The 15596-nt window shown below is 43.3% G+C and overlaps 1 protein-coding gene across 1 annotated transcript in view; it reads right to left on the reverse strand.

Annotated features, from left to right (window-relative positions):
* Nucleotides 1-1719: 1719 nt before the first annotated feature.
* The window catches only part of UBE2V1 (ubiquitin conjugating enzyme E2 V1), a 33551-nt gene continuing 19674 nt past the window's right edge, over nt 1720-15596 (reverse strand). Inside the window, exons 2-4 of the mRNA XM_058287223.1 lie at nt 14293-14441; nt 4677-4802; nt 1720-3522 (exon numbers count right to left, since the gene is read on the reverse strand). Of these exons, the coding sequence (XP_058143206.1) occupies nt 3376-3522; nt 4677-4802; nt 14293-14441 (422 nt within the window). The 3' untranslated portion in view covers nt 1720-3375. The remainder of the gene's footprint in view (nt 3523-4676; nt 4803-14292; nt 14442-15596) is intronic.

The raw sequence follows: 15596 nt of genomic DNA on the forward strand, positions 1-15596 counted from the left end.
TGTCCAAGGCGCTTCCTGCTTCTGAGACTCAGTTGAGCTTCTCCTCTACTGCAAAGTAGGCCTGAGCACCCCCAACAACCTTCAGACCACCTGTAAACCCACCCCTCCCCACCAGCCTTCCATGAAGAGGGACCGACATAACCACAGGCATAGCAACCCCAAGAGCAGGCTCCATGTTGCCACAAGAGGGCTCTGTTTGAGCTTCAAAGCATTTCAGGAGCCCCGAGCTCATCCACTCCAGGGTTAAGGCAGGACTGTGTTTCGCCCTGGAGGATACTCAGCAAGGACGTGGCGCCACCACTTGAAGCCGCTTTAGATCCTCAGCTGTGCTCCCTTTCCTGGGAGCTGACTGCAGGTGGACAATGTCCCTGGCCTAGTTTCCTTTTAGGGGAACTAAAAGGCAGCAATTCACGCCAAAGGGCTCAAAGACCATCTGGCGGAAATCCCTGCAGGTTTTCTCGGGGGTGGCCTACAAGGAGCAACCGGGCCTTTCCCTTGCAGCCAGCTCTCCTGACATCTGGGCTCCACAGCTGGGTGTGGCCCCGATAGCCCGAAGGAAACCATCTGGCTCCTGCCACAGGGCACCCAGGTCATGCCTGTTGGTGGCTGGGCCCACAGCAGGAACTTCAAATCCTGGGAAAACACAACCACAGCCACATTTCCATTCCTCACACACAGCAGATGACGGCAGACAAATGATCAACCATCAGATCAAAAATCTTATTTCAGGAAACGGACTTGGCCCAGTGGTTAGGGTGTCCGTCTACCACATGGGAGGTCCGTGGTTCAAACCCCGAGCCTCCTTGATCCGTGTGGAGCTGGCCCATGCGCAGTGCTGATGCGCGCAAGGAGTGCCCTGCCACTCAGGGGTGTCCCCCGCGTAGGGGAGCCCCCTGCGCAAGGAGTGCGCCCCATGAGGAGAGCCGCCCAGTGCGGAAGAAAGAGCAGCCTGCCCAGGAATGGCGCCACCCACACTTCCCCTGCCGCTGAACAACAGAAGCGGACAAAGAAACAAGACGCAGCAAATAGACACAGAGAACAGACAACCGGGGGAGGGGGGATTTAAATAAATAAATAAATAAATCTTTAAAAAAAAAAAATCTTATTTCAAACATCAGAAATGCATGTGAAAAACCCATGACGGCTCTTCTCCCAACAGGCTCCTAAGTCCAGTAAATAAATGGCTTCCAGCAGAGACTTCAAAGCTAGAGTCCCACAAGGCTACTTAAACCAAAGGGGCCTTTTTTCAAACTAAATACTTACAATCATTTAGGACAGGGTCAGCCAACTATGGAAATGGGCCAAATCTGGCCCACCACCTGCTTTTGTACAGCCCGCGAATGAAGGATGACTTTACAGATGACCATGTGCAACTGCTTTAATAGGGAACACTAACTTTGAGGCCCAATTCAGCAAGATGCTATCCTCTAAAAAATGTCGTTCTTACTAGTAGGCCTGTAACATTAAAAAACACTGTACTCACTTATCCTATTGTTTATCAACTAAAATTTTGTGGAAATTTTTTACTTTCTTGTAGGTACTTATTTAATATCCTCAGTTTTTCCTCTTGGCCCATGAAATCTAAATATTTATTTAGACCCTTTATGGAAAAAGCTCGCCGACTCCTGCTTTAGAACTTGAATCCCAAAGCATCCTGCACATTAAATTCTTTTCCTAAAATAATATGCCAAGAGGAAGAAGAGCACAGCCTCTTAAATATTAATGCACACTTTTTTTTTTATTATATTAAAATCAGGCAATGGTCTGACAATAAAAAGGCTGCTTATGGAATACTGTTAAGTTAAACTTTACTTACAGGATATTAAATCCTTATAACTAAGGTTTTCCCCAGAAAAAGATTAATGGAAATACCAGTTGCTTTTCAGACTTGATATCTGCTGCTTTTAAAGGTGGTTTACACAAATACTAATTAAAAAAAAAAAAAATAGGACACAATGAATTGCTTTTATTTCGGTATGCAGCCACATTTTAGCATTTAGTGGTCCTGAACAGAAAAGTGGAAAGACGCAGCAATTTGCTGGGAAGTGAAGCCCACCAATTCCAGGGATCTGCCGTGCACACCGACTTGTTTCTTAATCCCTGCTGAGGACCGAGATGGCAGCAGCACCAAAACCAAAATATGCACCGAATTCAAGGTTCTTTTTGTTCCAGTTGTCAGATTCCAAACTAGACCCAAATGGATTGCACGGATGACCAAATGAGAGCCCTGTTAAAAATTTCTTCAATTTTTAAAAGCAAAAGCAATTACAAAAAGAAAACAATTCATTCAGAGGGACTGTGTGTGCTTACAAGTGTCTTCATGTGGCCTTTCTCCAAGTTTAACCACCAAGGACTTGGTGAGAGCTGGCAGGTCTGAGTAACCCTGGTGACTGTTCTTTCACCATGTCAAAACCTGAGCTAAAACATGCATCAGCTGATGATGACAGCAGCGGGTGGCAGGGCTGAGGACCCAATTTTCATTTCCCAGGCTGGTGGAGAGCAAATAAATGTGGTTCCAAAACTAAATGAGGAGGGTCAGAGACTCTTTCCAGCCTTACCTGATGGCTTCTGGCCAAAGCAAGCAAGTGTCACGGGAAAGTGTTGGGTGGTGATGGTGCAGGAGGGGACTTCAGGGGGAGGAAGGAAAAAGCAGCACCCCTCAATAAAGATGTGGGGGGGGGGAAGATATGGGGAAAGCCCTGAAAGAATTCCTCACCAAAGGCCAATTTCAGAGGGGAGCAAATGGGGTTACAATCTATTCTTCGGCCAAGGGTGGTAGTGGGGGGTGAGGGGTGGCGGGTAGGATGATGGTTTGGAAGGGTGGAGTCATTTAAGACTTAAAAAAAGAAACCGGGGGGTGAGGATGAAGCACCCACACACACCCAGCAGTAGTCCCACAGGCTGCAACCTGAAACCTTCACATCTAGTCTAATAAGCCACCCCAATCTGGAGGGCTGTTGCAGGGAGGGAGGGAAGGAGGAAGGTAGGGGAAAGGATGGGGGAGAAGGCAGAGACCCCAGGCCATGTAATCAGCAGCAAGGTGATTGTGATGTGTCTTTTCACAGTTGAGTTAGATGTGCCCCACCAGTTATGATGGGAACCAATTTAAATATACTTTCTTGATCCCAGAAGTTCAACTACGTGGACAGTGGTTACACTTGACAGTATGATTTGTTATAGCACAACTTATATATTTCAAATGGACAAAAAATTAGTAGCATTTACAGTATCTTAAGATAAAATGCCTTTGAATGGGAGCTTCCTTTCCAGTACTTTGAGGTCTACAAGACGTATCTAGAAAATTTACTACTGTGGAAAATGAAGACTGCTTAAATCGAATGGGGTGGGGGAAGGGCCTGTGGTTTTTCTTTTTGATTAATTGCTGTAACACTGTCCTTCAGGTGGCTGAGGGAGTTTCATATTTTCTTTAGACATCATTAGGCGCCGAAGCTCTTGCAGGACAACTTTGATGCTATATGAATTCTGCCATTTTGCTAGCACTGATATGGCTCTTGGGTCCACCTACAAAAGGCAAATGCAAGTTACTGTCAGGTTTTCAAACAAAAGAACAGCTGTTGTGCAAAATAAACGAATAAAATGCATTTTCCAAGCTGTGAACATGCTGATCACACAAATGATACCTGACATGCAGAATACCTGCACTATTCTCTCCCTCCAGTCTTTCTATTTTTCTTTTTGTCCCCCAAACCCTCACTGTTTGGGAGAAGGAAGTTATGGATAAATAAAGCCACCTTAGTCATCTAGAGAAATGGCCCTGGCACTTGGTGAGACTCAACCTGGCTCTTCAACATTCCCCTGTTACTGGACTGGGAGGTTACCACTGCCCAGGGCCTGTCCTGCCCCGAATCTAAAGACATGCAGGGTGGCCAGGTGCACACTAGTGACAGAGGCCTGAAACTAGTGCTGCGTTTCCCAAAAGCACTGGGCTCAGGACTTTAGCTGGAACTCAGACACAGCATAAACACCACTGAGGAGCCTCTGAGTAGGATAGTGACAAGTATCACTTTTCAATTTTCTTCCACGTCTTCTGAACATCTAAGACAAAGGCTGAGCACGGAGCTAACAGGGGCTCAACGCCCCTCTGGCCCTTGCTCCTCTTCCTTGAACAAGAGCAGGGCCGGCTCAGGCTAAGAGCCCGACAGGCAACATGTGACTTAAGACCTTAAACGATGCTTTGTTTTTGTAGTATTTACGTTGCTGTTACTTTTCATGACAAGTGAAAACAGTTTTCCACTTATGATAGAGAAAATGGTAGTGAAAAATAAGTTTAAAAAGCAAGGCCATTAAAAGGAAAAAAATTTGTACCACTGGTCCACAAATAAGGCTGAGGAGGTAAGAAGGTGGCTAGAAGCTACTGGCTGTGTGACCCTCGGCAAGGTCCTTCACCTCTCTGTACCTCGGTTTCCTCATCCCTATCTCACGAGGGCTGAAGGTGTGACTATCTTAGAGTGACCAGCACAGCGCTCGTTTGGAATCAGTGCTGTACAAGTAAAAGTTAAATACAACCCCAAATCTGTACACTAATATACTGCAATTTAATTTTTTCATCAAATAACAAAGGGACCTAAGCAATCAGGCCCAAAGGGCCCCTGATGTCAAAGTACAAAGCAATTCTCAACCCAAAGGAATAAAAGAGTCAGAAAAAAACAACTTACCACTCCGTTAGAACTATTAACTCCATTCATATTAATTTTTGTTACAAATCTTACAAAGGGGGGTGCTTCTGGGTATTTAGGTCCACATTCTATTTTAAGGCTGTATATTCGGTTTTCATAAATTGTCTGAAAAAAATAAAAGAGTACAGATGTCAGGCAACGGTTGGTTTCCCAATTACAAACAATTCAAAAAAGGCAAAACTCCTGAAACCCCATTTATGCCTGACCACAGAATTGGCGTATCTCCTTCCATTATACAAACTTGTTATTTGACAAGTATAAGTAACTAATCCTTATACTAGCTTATGTGACTTCTGGGCGTTGAAGGAATTAAAAGAGGGCACAAAAATTTAAGCTAGTATCACTGAAGTTTTAAAACTACCATTATTAAGTCCAGTCAGATGGACTTGCTCTTAACGTTAATTTCTCTGCTTTGTAGACCTGCCCTACTCTCTGGGGAATGGTGTCTACGAGGCATTCTTTACTCTTGGAAGCCACACAAAATATCCACTTGCCACAAATATCAGCCAATGTATTAATTACCGCTATGTGCAAAACACAGTACAACTGCTGTATAGAACCTCAAAATTATACCCAAGCTTGGGAGGAAGTGCACGCACGCCGGCTGCCTTCCCCTTTCACTGCACAGGAGCCTGATGAGGACGTACCACCCCAGCCTGCAGTCATTTTTGGGGGGTGTCAGGATGTGGGGGGATATGTGGGAATGGAGGTGATTGATAGTAATGATGATCTGAGAGATTACTGATATTTAGTGGGTAAGGAGGAAGGCAAGGATACCATGCCTGCACAGGACAAAATCAGTCCTTCCTAAACACCAGCTGTGACCTTTTGAGAAACACTGAGAGAGTCCAGGTTCCCATACCAACAAACTTTTCACTGTGACTTCTCCCTGCTGAGCTGTGCAATGCAATGTCTTTGCCATGCTGTTCTTTTGGCCTAGAGTGACCTGCCCTATCTGAATTACCACACCTTTAAGACCTAGTTCAAACACCAGCTATCCATAAGCTTTCTGTCCTCTATGACACCACACTATCACTTGTGTGTCTGATGACCACATTAAAGGGTGACATCTCCCCACTAGATAGGCTCCCTGGAGGCCACCCACTTACGGCGTCCCCTCTCAGGCATCAGTGCCTCTTCTCTGGCAAAGGAATCCTGTGCTGCACAAGTAACTGCTCCTGTGTGAACAGCGACACCTAGTGGTCTTTGGGGGGGAATACACAGCAGAAGATGTGATTTAAACCCTTGAAAACATTTCTCAACCAAGTGCATACAGCCTGTCCTCGATAAAAAGCTGATCAGAAGATATTCATAAATGCCCATAGAAAACTTTTCTGGTCCCCTTAACAGGGATCCCAAACTATAACAAGAATGAAATGCAATTCTGGATTTCCACCTTCCCTCAACTTGCTCCTCCTCTCTTCCCCTGAAGTAGCACTGCCCAGTTAGTTAAAACAAAAACCTAAGCAGCAATCAGCCATGATTCCTGTTTCTCTTACCCTCTACTTTCTGCCCATTAGGAGGTCACCTTGCTTCTAGCTCCAAAAGAGACCCTCCATCTACCCACTTTCCTCCATCTCCTCAGCTTCCAACTTAGCATAAGCTACCGACGTGACCTCATCTGAACTACCCCAGGCCTCTGTTCGCTCTCGTGCTCCCCTGTGATCTGCTCTCCACACAGCAGCCCAACTGACCTTCTACAACTAGAAACTGGCTGGCCAGCAGTCCAAAATTATTCTTTGCAGGGGCCCACGTGCTGGTAACAAAGGTTTGGAAATGGAGCTGAGAGCAAACAAGTGACCATAGTGAAAGCCAAGCAAAGCCAATTGTTACTTGAAAAAGGCAGTGACAAAGGCTTGCTTTTTATTCTCTATTCCTTCAAGTTTGTAAAGTTCTAACTTTATGGACTTTTGCATTAAATCAACTGAAAGCAATTAAAAAACAAAAAACAAAAAAATCCTAGAAACCTCCTCCTTTCTGCTGGCTTAACCCCCACTATGGCTTTCTGGTTGACTTGAGAAGGAAGCCCAAGTTCTCAGATCTGACTCCTGCCCTTCTCTCCTACTTTCCTCTCTCCCCTCTGGTCTCCTTACTGCTCTCCAAACATGCTAAGTTCTCTCCACCTTGGTGTCCCTACACCAGCTGCTCTCCTCCACCTTGCAGCTCTTCAGCTCCAGTGTACACCCTCTTAGAGAAGTCCTCCTGACCCCCTAGCTGACCAGCGCCACTCAGTGCCAGCACTCCCTCAGGAAACACAGAACACGGAGGGCACGGTCTCAACAGGGTTCCCCAGAGAACTGGCACTCAGTGTTTGCTGAATAAATGAATGCTGCTCTTCACACTTCGAAAAAATTGAACACCCAGTTCCTAGTTGCAATTAAGGTGTTTGTTTCCACAGAGAAAAAAAATCCACCCAGTAAAAAGAATAGTAGTAAGCAAAGAGGCATGATTTACATACAGACTAATGGAAAATAGCATAAACGGTCCATCCCCAGCATGGTCTCCACCAACAACTACATGGTACTTGGTCAATATCTGTTGCCTGCATGGACCCCATATTCATTCTGGGTTGTCCAATATTCATTCTTGATGATTTTGTCACATAATTCAAAGACGGAATTTCTAACATAAAAAAGCCAGGCATAATTTCTATTTTTTGGGATATGGGGTCATGGTAATTGCCAAAACAACAAAGTCTTAAAAATCTTTGGTACTACATTTTGAAGACTCTGATGCACTGATTTATTCACTTGCAGGTATATTTTGTGGCTTGTATGCACTCAGTTCTCACTGATCATTCTATTAACAAGTACATCAAAATGGTTAAGGTGGGCAGTTTAGTAGTGGAATTATGATATTTCCATAGATTCAATCTTAACATTACTTTTTTTTCTCCCTCTCCCCCCCACTCTGCTGTTCTGCTGTCTGTGTCCATTGGCTGTGTGATCTTCTGTGTGTTTCTTTTTTTGTCTTTTCTTCTTGTTTTCTCCTCTAGGCTTCATTGGGATTCGATCCTGGGACCTCCGATGTGGGTGAGCAATTCCCTGTCGCCTGTGCTACCTCAGTTGCTGGTTTTTGCTGCATCTTGCCTTGACTTTCCCCTGAATTTCTCTTTTGTTGCGCCATCATCTTGCTGCGCTGCTTGCCGCACAGGCCTCACTCACTACGCTGGCACGTTACAAGAGGCCCCAGGAATGAAACCCAGGTCCTCCCATAATGTAGACAGAAGCCCAATCGCTTGAGCAACATCTACCTCCCTTAACATTACTCCTGACACGATGAAATCTAATTTTAAAACACCCATGCTATAATTCATTTCAAAACAAAACAGAAGAAATAATGAGAATTTCTGACCACTGATCAACCGGCAATTTTCATTGAAACACAGTAAAAAAAGGCCTCAGGTCAAGTGATCAGAAAAACACCTGAAGGATTATTAAAAAGCCCAAAGCAAGACTTCCTTTTGTAGAATGTGTTTTTCTCTTTTATTTTGTTCATGAGGGATCCAATCGGTTTGGATCTAAAACGGTTTTTTTTTTTTTTAGATCTAAAACGGTTTTAGCAAAGAAAGGAAATGTGGCTGTAGGAGAATTACTTGAACATTCTGCCTCTGTGAGAAACGCTGCTCTTAAGATTCATGATTTGATCATGAAACACTTTCCACTTGGTTGATGTGCCTTAAGCTTTTTGGAGCAATTTGGCAATACCTATCAAAATGTGAAAAAAAGATATGCTCAGAACTAGCAAGTCCATTTCTATGAACTTCATACAGACAGACTCATACTTGTGCACAACAGACTCATACTTGAAGCATTGTCTGCAAAAGCAAAAGTAACTGTAAACAATCTAAATGTCTACCTGCAAGGGACCAAAAAATATGACACAGTCATATAATCAAAAAAATAAAAAACTTTGTAGCTCTTTCAAAGGCTAAGGTCCAGTTATACACACACAAGGAAAGATGGTCTAGACACAACTCTTTATGGTAAAGTTAGCAAGTTGCTGAATATGAACAAACTATTGCATGTCTATAAAGATGAACAGACACCTTCTTCCAAACCTGGGCATACTTATGCGAACAGGCTGTTTCATACATTAGACTTTCCAGGCCTAGAGAACACAAGCTTTTCCTGGGCTTCAAATGTATATGAAATAACTCCAATCTAATCATGAGAAAAACACCAGACAAACTCTTAATAGAAGGACCGCTTAGAAAATATCTGACCACTGCCCGTCAAAACTGTCACAGTCATTGAAAACAAAGATAGTATGAGCAACTGTCACAGCCAAGAGGAGCCTAAGGAGATATGATGACTACATGTAATACAATAACTTGGCTGTATCCTGAAACAGAAAAAGGATATAAGATAAAAGCTAAGAACATTTGAATAAAGTATGGACTTTAATTAATAATACTAACGCATAGGTACTGATTAGTTTCAGCAAAAGTACTGTACTAATGTAAGATGTTAACAACAGGGGTCACAGGGTATGAGGCATATGGAAATCTCTGTACTACCTTTGAAATTTTTCTATAAATCTAAAAGTATTCTAAAACAAAGTCACAAAAGCTAAATTAATACATAAGAAGGTACCATTAGGTCACCTAGTCAACTGCTACTCAATTCAAATCTTATACAGTTATATATTAACAAAAATTATGTTTAATGTACAATGAGGGCATATGCCACTTTAGAATGAAGGGTGGGCCTTCAATAAAGCGAGAGCTGATAGAGCTTGAGTAGATCTTAAAGGCTCAGAATGTAGACAGGCAAGTCAATACACAGAAAGAGGTGCGAAAGGAGACACACCAAACTGTCGATCATAGTTACTCTGGGGAGGAAAGCGGGACATGGCAGGTATAAGTCAGGAAAAAGAAACTACACCAGGTAATTTAATAGGGAATTTAATGTAGGAAATTGGTTAAATAGGTGTCAGGGGACTGAACAAGTAAAAAGGGAACACGACTGCACTGCACTAAAACAAAGGTAATTAACTGCAGGAAGCAGAAAGGTAATTCTTAAGGCTGGGAAAACAAAAGGAACAAGTTGGAGTTTTTCAGACCTATCAGACCTGGAGAGGCTCAGGGAAAGGGGTGTCAAAAGATATGAACTCAGGGAAACGGACTTTGGCCCAGTGGTTGGGGCGTCCGTCTACCATATGGGAGGTCCGCGGTTCAAACCCCGGGCCTCCTTGACCCGTGTGGAGCTGGCCATGCGCAGTGCTGATGCGCGCAGGGAGTGCCGTGCCACGCAGGGGTGTCCCCCGCGTGGGGGAGCCCCACGCGCAAGGAGTGCGCCCGTGAGGAGAGCCGCCCAGGGCCAAAGAAAGTGCAGCCTGCCCAGGAATGGCGCCGCCCACACTTCCCGTGCCGCTGACGACAACAGAAGCGGACAAAGAAACAAGACGCAGCAAATAGACACCAAGAACAGACAACCAGGGGAGGGGGGGAAATTAAATAAATAAATCTTAAAAAAAAAAAAAAAAAAAAAAAGATATGAACTCAGACCTGCCAAGGAGGCAGCACTGCCTGGCTGCTGCTGGTACCTCCTGAGGGAGAGCACTGAGGTTGCTTTTGGGAGTGCCAGTAGAAAGTGGAGGCTGAACCAACTACTGATGCCATTATTAGACTGGCACAGTCAGGAACAGGAAGGAGTAGGGGAGCAGCTGTAGCTCAAGTTGTTGAGCACCTGCTTCCCACGTATGAGGTCCTGGGTTCAATCCCTAGTACCTCCTAAAAACAAAACAAACAACAACAACAACCACCACCAGAAAGGAGTATGTCCCTTCTCCTTTCTTCCTGCCTTTTGCTCTGTCTCCGGTGTTCCTGATAGGTGACACCTAACAGGAGGTCATCTAACAAAGGAAGAACACAGTTTGCTGAGTTCCAATTCCACCTCAGCACCCACAGCAGAATAGACAGGTGGTTGTGGAGTTAGTATCCAGCACAATCTACTCCGACTACTCAGCATCTGTCCGCAGCCTTCTACACACATCTGAACTTACAATAGCAGTACCTTTTGTTTTGTTAAGATGCAACTGTCCTTTATACTAATGGAGATTCTGTCCCTACTTCCAGCAGTGGTATCCTTCAGGGTATCCTTCTGTGAGAGCCACAGCACCCATCTCTAGGGAATATGAACTGTTCATTTCTCTACTTCAGTCCTAGTCCTAATCGGAATATTCTATAATCGAAAGACTAAACTGTCAAGCTAACCACACAATCCTAGTACAAAATAAAGAGGAGAAAGGAGGCACTTACTCCTCCCATTTGCTTACTGTCCCTGTCAGTATCACCTCAGCATCAGGCCCTCATCCTGGTGGCAGCAGCTGGTTTCAGTGTCCTGAGTCTTTTAGGCCTCTCCCAACCAGCCTCATGGTGCCCTCCTCTCCTCCAAGAGCTAGTTCTGACCATCCTAACTGCTCCCAGCCCCAGAGAATGGGTACTGTTTTCTGCAGTGTTACTTCTGTGCTCCCTCCAGTGTGCGCTTTTTAGCTTTTTCAGTCCAATACTTATTTGATCAACTCACTATATAAATGATTTCTGTTGAAATATCTAGTATGGTTTCTCTTTTCTGACTGAAACAAAGAGGTAAGGGAACTCTTCTTCCTTTATAAACTGCATTATTTGAAAAATTTTATGAGAATATATTACTATATTAGTCATATAATATAAAGCATTTTAAAAAGAGATGGGTCAATATGCACTTATATGGAACAATCGCCACCCTTTATTAAATGCAAAACATTAAATACATTACAAAATCTCATTTTATTAAAAAGTTTATGTATTTGTGTTTGTGTATCTAGCAAAAGCCAGGAGAAACACATTACACACCAACTTACCAGTTTTCATTCTCTGTGAAGTATAAAAGAACCCGGGAAAGGATCACTTCCCTTTTACTTCATAGACTTGTAATTAGGCTCTGCTCTTTGGCAGCAAGTGTACAGTATTTCCAGGTATGTATGAACACACACCTAGGCTCTACCTGCACTATTTTGGAGAACCCAGGTCATAAACAGTCATTTCTCAACTAGGCAGTTCCTCCCCATGCACCTCTGCCTGCAAGGGACATTTGGCAGTGTCTAGAGACATTTCTGGTTGTCACAAGTGGGGTGAGGGGAGGATATGTGCTCCTGGCATCTAGTGAGTAGAGGCCAAGGATGCTGCCCAACATCCTACAACACACAGGACAGGCCCCCACAACAGCGAATTTGCTGGCCCAAGATTCCATAGTGCCACTGTTGAGAAACTCTGTTCTATAACCTTATTACAGTTAGCACTTCTTTGGGCACAGTAGAAATACACCATGTCGAAAGCTGTAGACAACTAGACATTTGCGAGAATTCTACGAGGGGAACCTGGGTGGGATGATGTACTTTTAGGTTTGGAAGACTTCTCTTAAAAAATTACACAGCAATTCCACTCTTAGGTATACACCTAAGAGAAATTAAAATCTATGTCCACACAAAAGCCATTGTTCACAGCAGCATTATTCATACTAGCCAGAAAGTGGTAACAGCTCAAATGTCCATCAACTGATGAACGGATAAACAAAATGTGGTGTATACATATAAATTCAATAGAATGTTACTGGCCATAAAAAGGAATGAAGTACTGATACATGCTACAGAACGGATGAACCTTCAAAATACTATGCTGAATGAAAAAAAACTAATTATTGTATGATTCCATTTATATGAAATGTGCAGAACAGGCAAATTCATAGAGATAGAAAGTGGGTTAGTGGTTGCCAGGGGCTGGGGGAGGTGGGAAATGGGGAGTGATTGTGAGAGAGATAGGATTTCTTTTTGGGGTGATAAAAATGTTCTGAAATTAGTGATGACACGGTTGCATAATTGTGAATATACTAAAAACCACTGAATTGCATACCTTAAGAGGGAGAATTTCATAGTATGTGAATTACATTTCAAAGCAGCTATTTTAAAAAAGAACATATGGAAAATACCTGGCATACTGTAGCTACTCATTAAAACTTAAACTCTTTTCTAAAGAGATAAACTGAAATTCAGGGTAATCCCAAGTATTTTAGGTAGAAAAGAATATTTCAACAGAATTCAATTGTTCATTCTCATTTGTTAGAACCTGAAAATCAGTAAGATGATCAACAAATCTACTGAATAACTACCATATTGTGAGTCTTTTCCAGATGATTGGAGGAGGGTAGGATAGTTCCCATCCTCAAGAAAGAGGAACCATTCTTATGAAAAGAAATGCAGTGAAGGAAGCCATCAGCATACAATGGACTTTCTGAGACAACAAAGGAAATTACCTCCATGGAACAACAGGATTTCTAGATCGGGTTTTACCCAGTATTTAACAGATAAAGGAAATCTTGGTTTCAGAAAAGACAAAAAAAAAATGAGTCAAAATAGATTAAATAAATATAAAGCTCCACCACTACCACAAAGCTACAGGATCACAAAAATAACTCAAGAAACAACATTAAATGGCAAAGCCAGTCATCTGCTGTTATGACAGTCAACATCAGATGGTCTTGTTTCAGCTGGGCCATGTCCTACCTGTCCCTTTCCCACAGTGCACATGCAGAGCCTTGCACAGAATGAATGAATGCCAGAGTGTTAAGTACCAGCAGTAGGAGGAAAGGTACAGAATCTCCTACTGCTCGTCTGAAAGGAGTCTCCTTATGGGAATATAGTTCTTGACTCCTACATCAAATTACTACTTAACACTCTGGGTAATTCTATAATGGCAAGAAGTGGAAACTCCAAAGAGAAACATTTCAAAACCATAGAAACGGCAGCACTGCACAGTGGTTAAGAGCACAGGCTCTGTAGATGGACAGACCTGGTCTGAGAATTAGCAGCTATGTGACTTTGGGCAAGGGACTTCACTGCTGAGTCTCTTCCTCATCTGTTAAATGGAATGCAATAACACAATATTAGTACCTAACAATGAGCTCTTGGGAGAATTAAATGGCTTATTTTAAGGGTTTACTTAAAAAAAAAAAAAGCAGACTAGCATTAGAAAGACTGGGAGGGATCGCTTAAATATCGCAAAGCTCTAAACCAGGCGCCACCTTTCTCACCCTCATTTTCTTGGTTGTCTCTGCAAAGGCCGCTGAGCCTAACCATGTCTGAGACAGACCAGCACTAACCAGGCAGGTAGTAAACCTTTGCCGAAAGGCCCCAAAAATTAGGCCACAGGGGTGGAGCAGGACTGGGAAACAGTGAATTAAAACCGCAGCTCTGAAGGCTTTCCAAAGTCTACTTAGAGACTGTCTTCAGGAAGACCTGGAGACTTGTTATTTGATAAGCCCAAGAGTTTGTTCTAAACTACACCTGAGAGCGCAATTACCTCAAACCTCACTGTCTACATTGTCATGTAAATTTACACTAGGAGTCTAAACAGGTTTTTGCTTACCATTTAGAGGGATTAAACAGCATCAGAGGATGTTCAAATATATAAACTGAAACTGGTCAAAAAAGAATAGCCACATTTCAGAAAATATACCATTGGTGAGCTTTCTCCATGATAAGGCTAATTTTTTTTTTAAAAGAAGGCACAGTGTATTTAAGACATTGACATTTATAGCCGTAGCTCGACGCTTACTCTTGGAGGCCCAATTATCATCCCTGTCCATCTTGTAAGTGTCATGTCTTCGTCATCTTCTAGACCCCAGCTAACTGTGCCATCTCCTACTCCTTTCTGGCCTTCTTCGAGTTCTTCCAACAGTCGGAAATTGCGAGGGACTTTTACTCCTAAAATAAATGGAAAGAAATTCAAGATACTAGCAACTCCAGGGGAACTCATAAACCTAGAGCTGGCTGCTCAATCACTACCTGGGAATAAAGATGCTAACATGCAAAAAAACAAAACAAAACAAACAAAAACTACTGAAACTTGTTGTACCTCAAACTTGCAATTACAAAGATATCTATATCATTTAGTACGACCACTGGAAGGGGTGCATGGTATGACATGACTAACCCAATGCTGGATCAGCAAACCTAGAAGCACATCCCGTCCCTATGCCCATGGCTCTGACAACCCTTTGACAACTTTAAATTTCTAAATGCTGATTAATTTGGGTCACTAGTCTGAGATGAAAACCACCAATATCAAGTGCTAACAAAAATGTCTTAGAAGAGAAAAGGTTATTTCTTTTGTTTTGTCCTTATGCCTTTCTGAGGCTAAGGGTTTGTTCATTTGCTATAATAACTTTTAGACTACTTTAGGAGGAATAGCTGCCTTGGATGTATCAATAAAAATGGTGTTCTTGGGAAGTGGACTTGGCCCAGTGGTTAGGGCGTCCGTCTACCACATGGGAGGTCTGCGGTTCAAACCCTGGGCCTCCTTGACCCGTGTGGAGCTGGCCCATGCGCAGTGCTGATGCGCGCAAGGAGTGCCCTGCCACGCAGGGGTGTCCCTCACGTAGGGGAGCCCCACGCGCAAGGAGTGTGCCCCATAAGGAGAGCCGCCCAGCGCCAAAGAAAGGGCAGCCTGCCCAGGAATGGCGCAGCCCACACGGAGAGCTGACGCAGCAAGATGACGCAACAAAAAGAAACAGATTCCCATGCCGCTGACAACAGAAGCGAACAAAGAAGACGTAGCAAATAGACACAGAGAACAGAAAACCGGGGCGGGGAGAGGAAAAAAAAAAAAAAGGTGTTCTTGTCTTGATCAACTACGAATCAACTGAAAGTGCCAAAGGATAAAATCTACTTCAATTCTTTTTTTTTTTTAAGGATAAATTCTTAATACACAGTTAATGCTTCAATTATGTAAGCCATAGTTTCTCTCTTAACTGGTAAAAAAGCTAGAACAGGGTAGCTGTTTCCCTGACTTGTTTCTGCAAATCCCAAAGCCTGGCAAGCAGCTCACAAAACTGTACAGATATATCTCACAGGTCCAGG

This window comes from Dasypus novemcinctus, chromosome 24, assembly GCF_030445035.2.
Source record: "Dasypus novemcinctus isolate mDasNov1 chromosome 24, mDasNov1.1.hap2, whole genome shotgun sequence".
Lineage (NCBI taxonomy): Eukaryota > Metazoa > Chordata > Mammalia > Cingulata > Dasypodidae > Dasypus > Dasypus novemcinctus.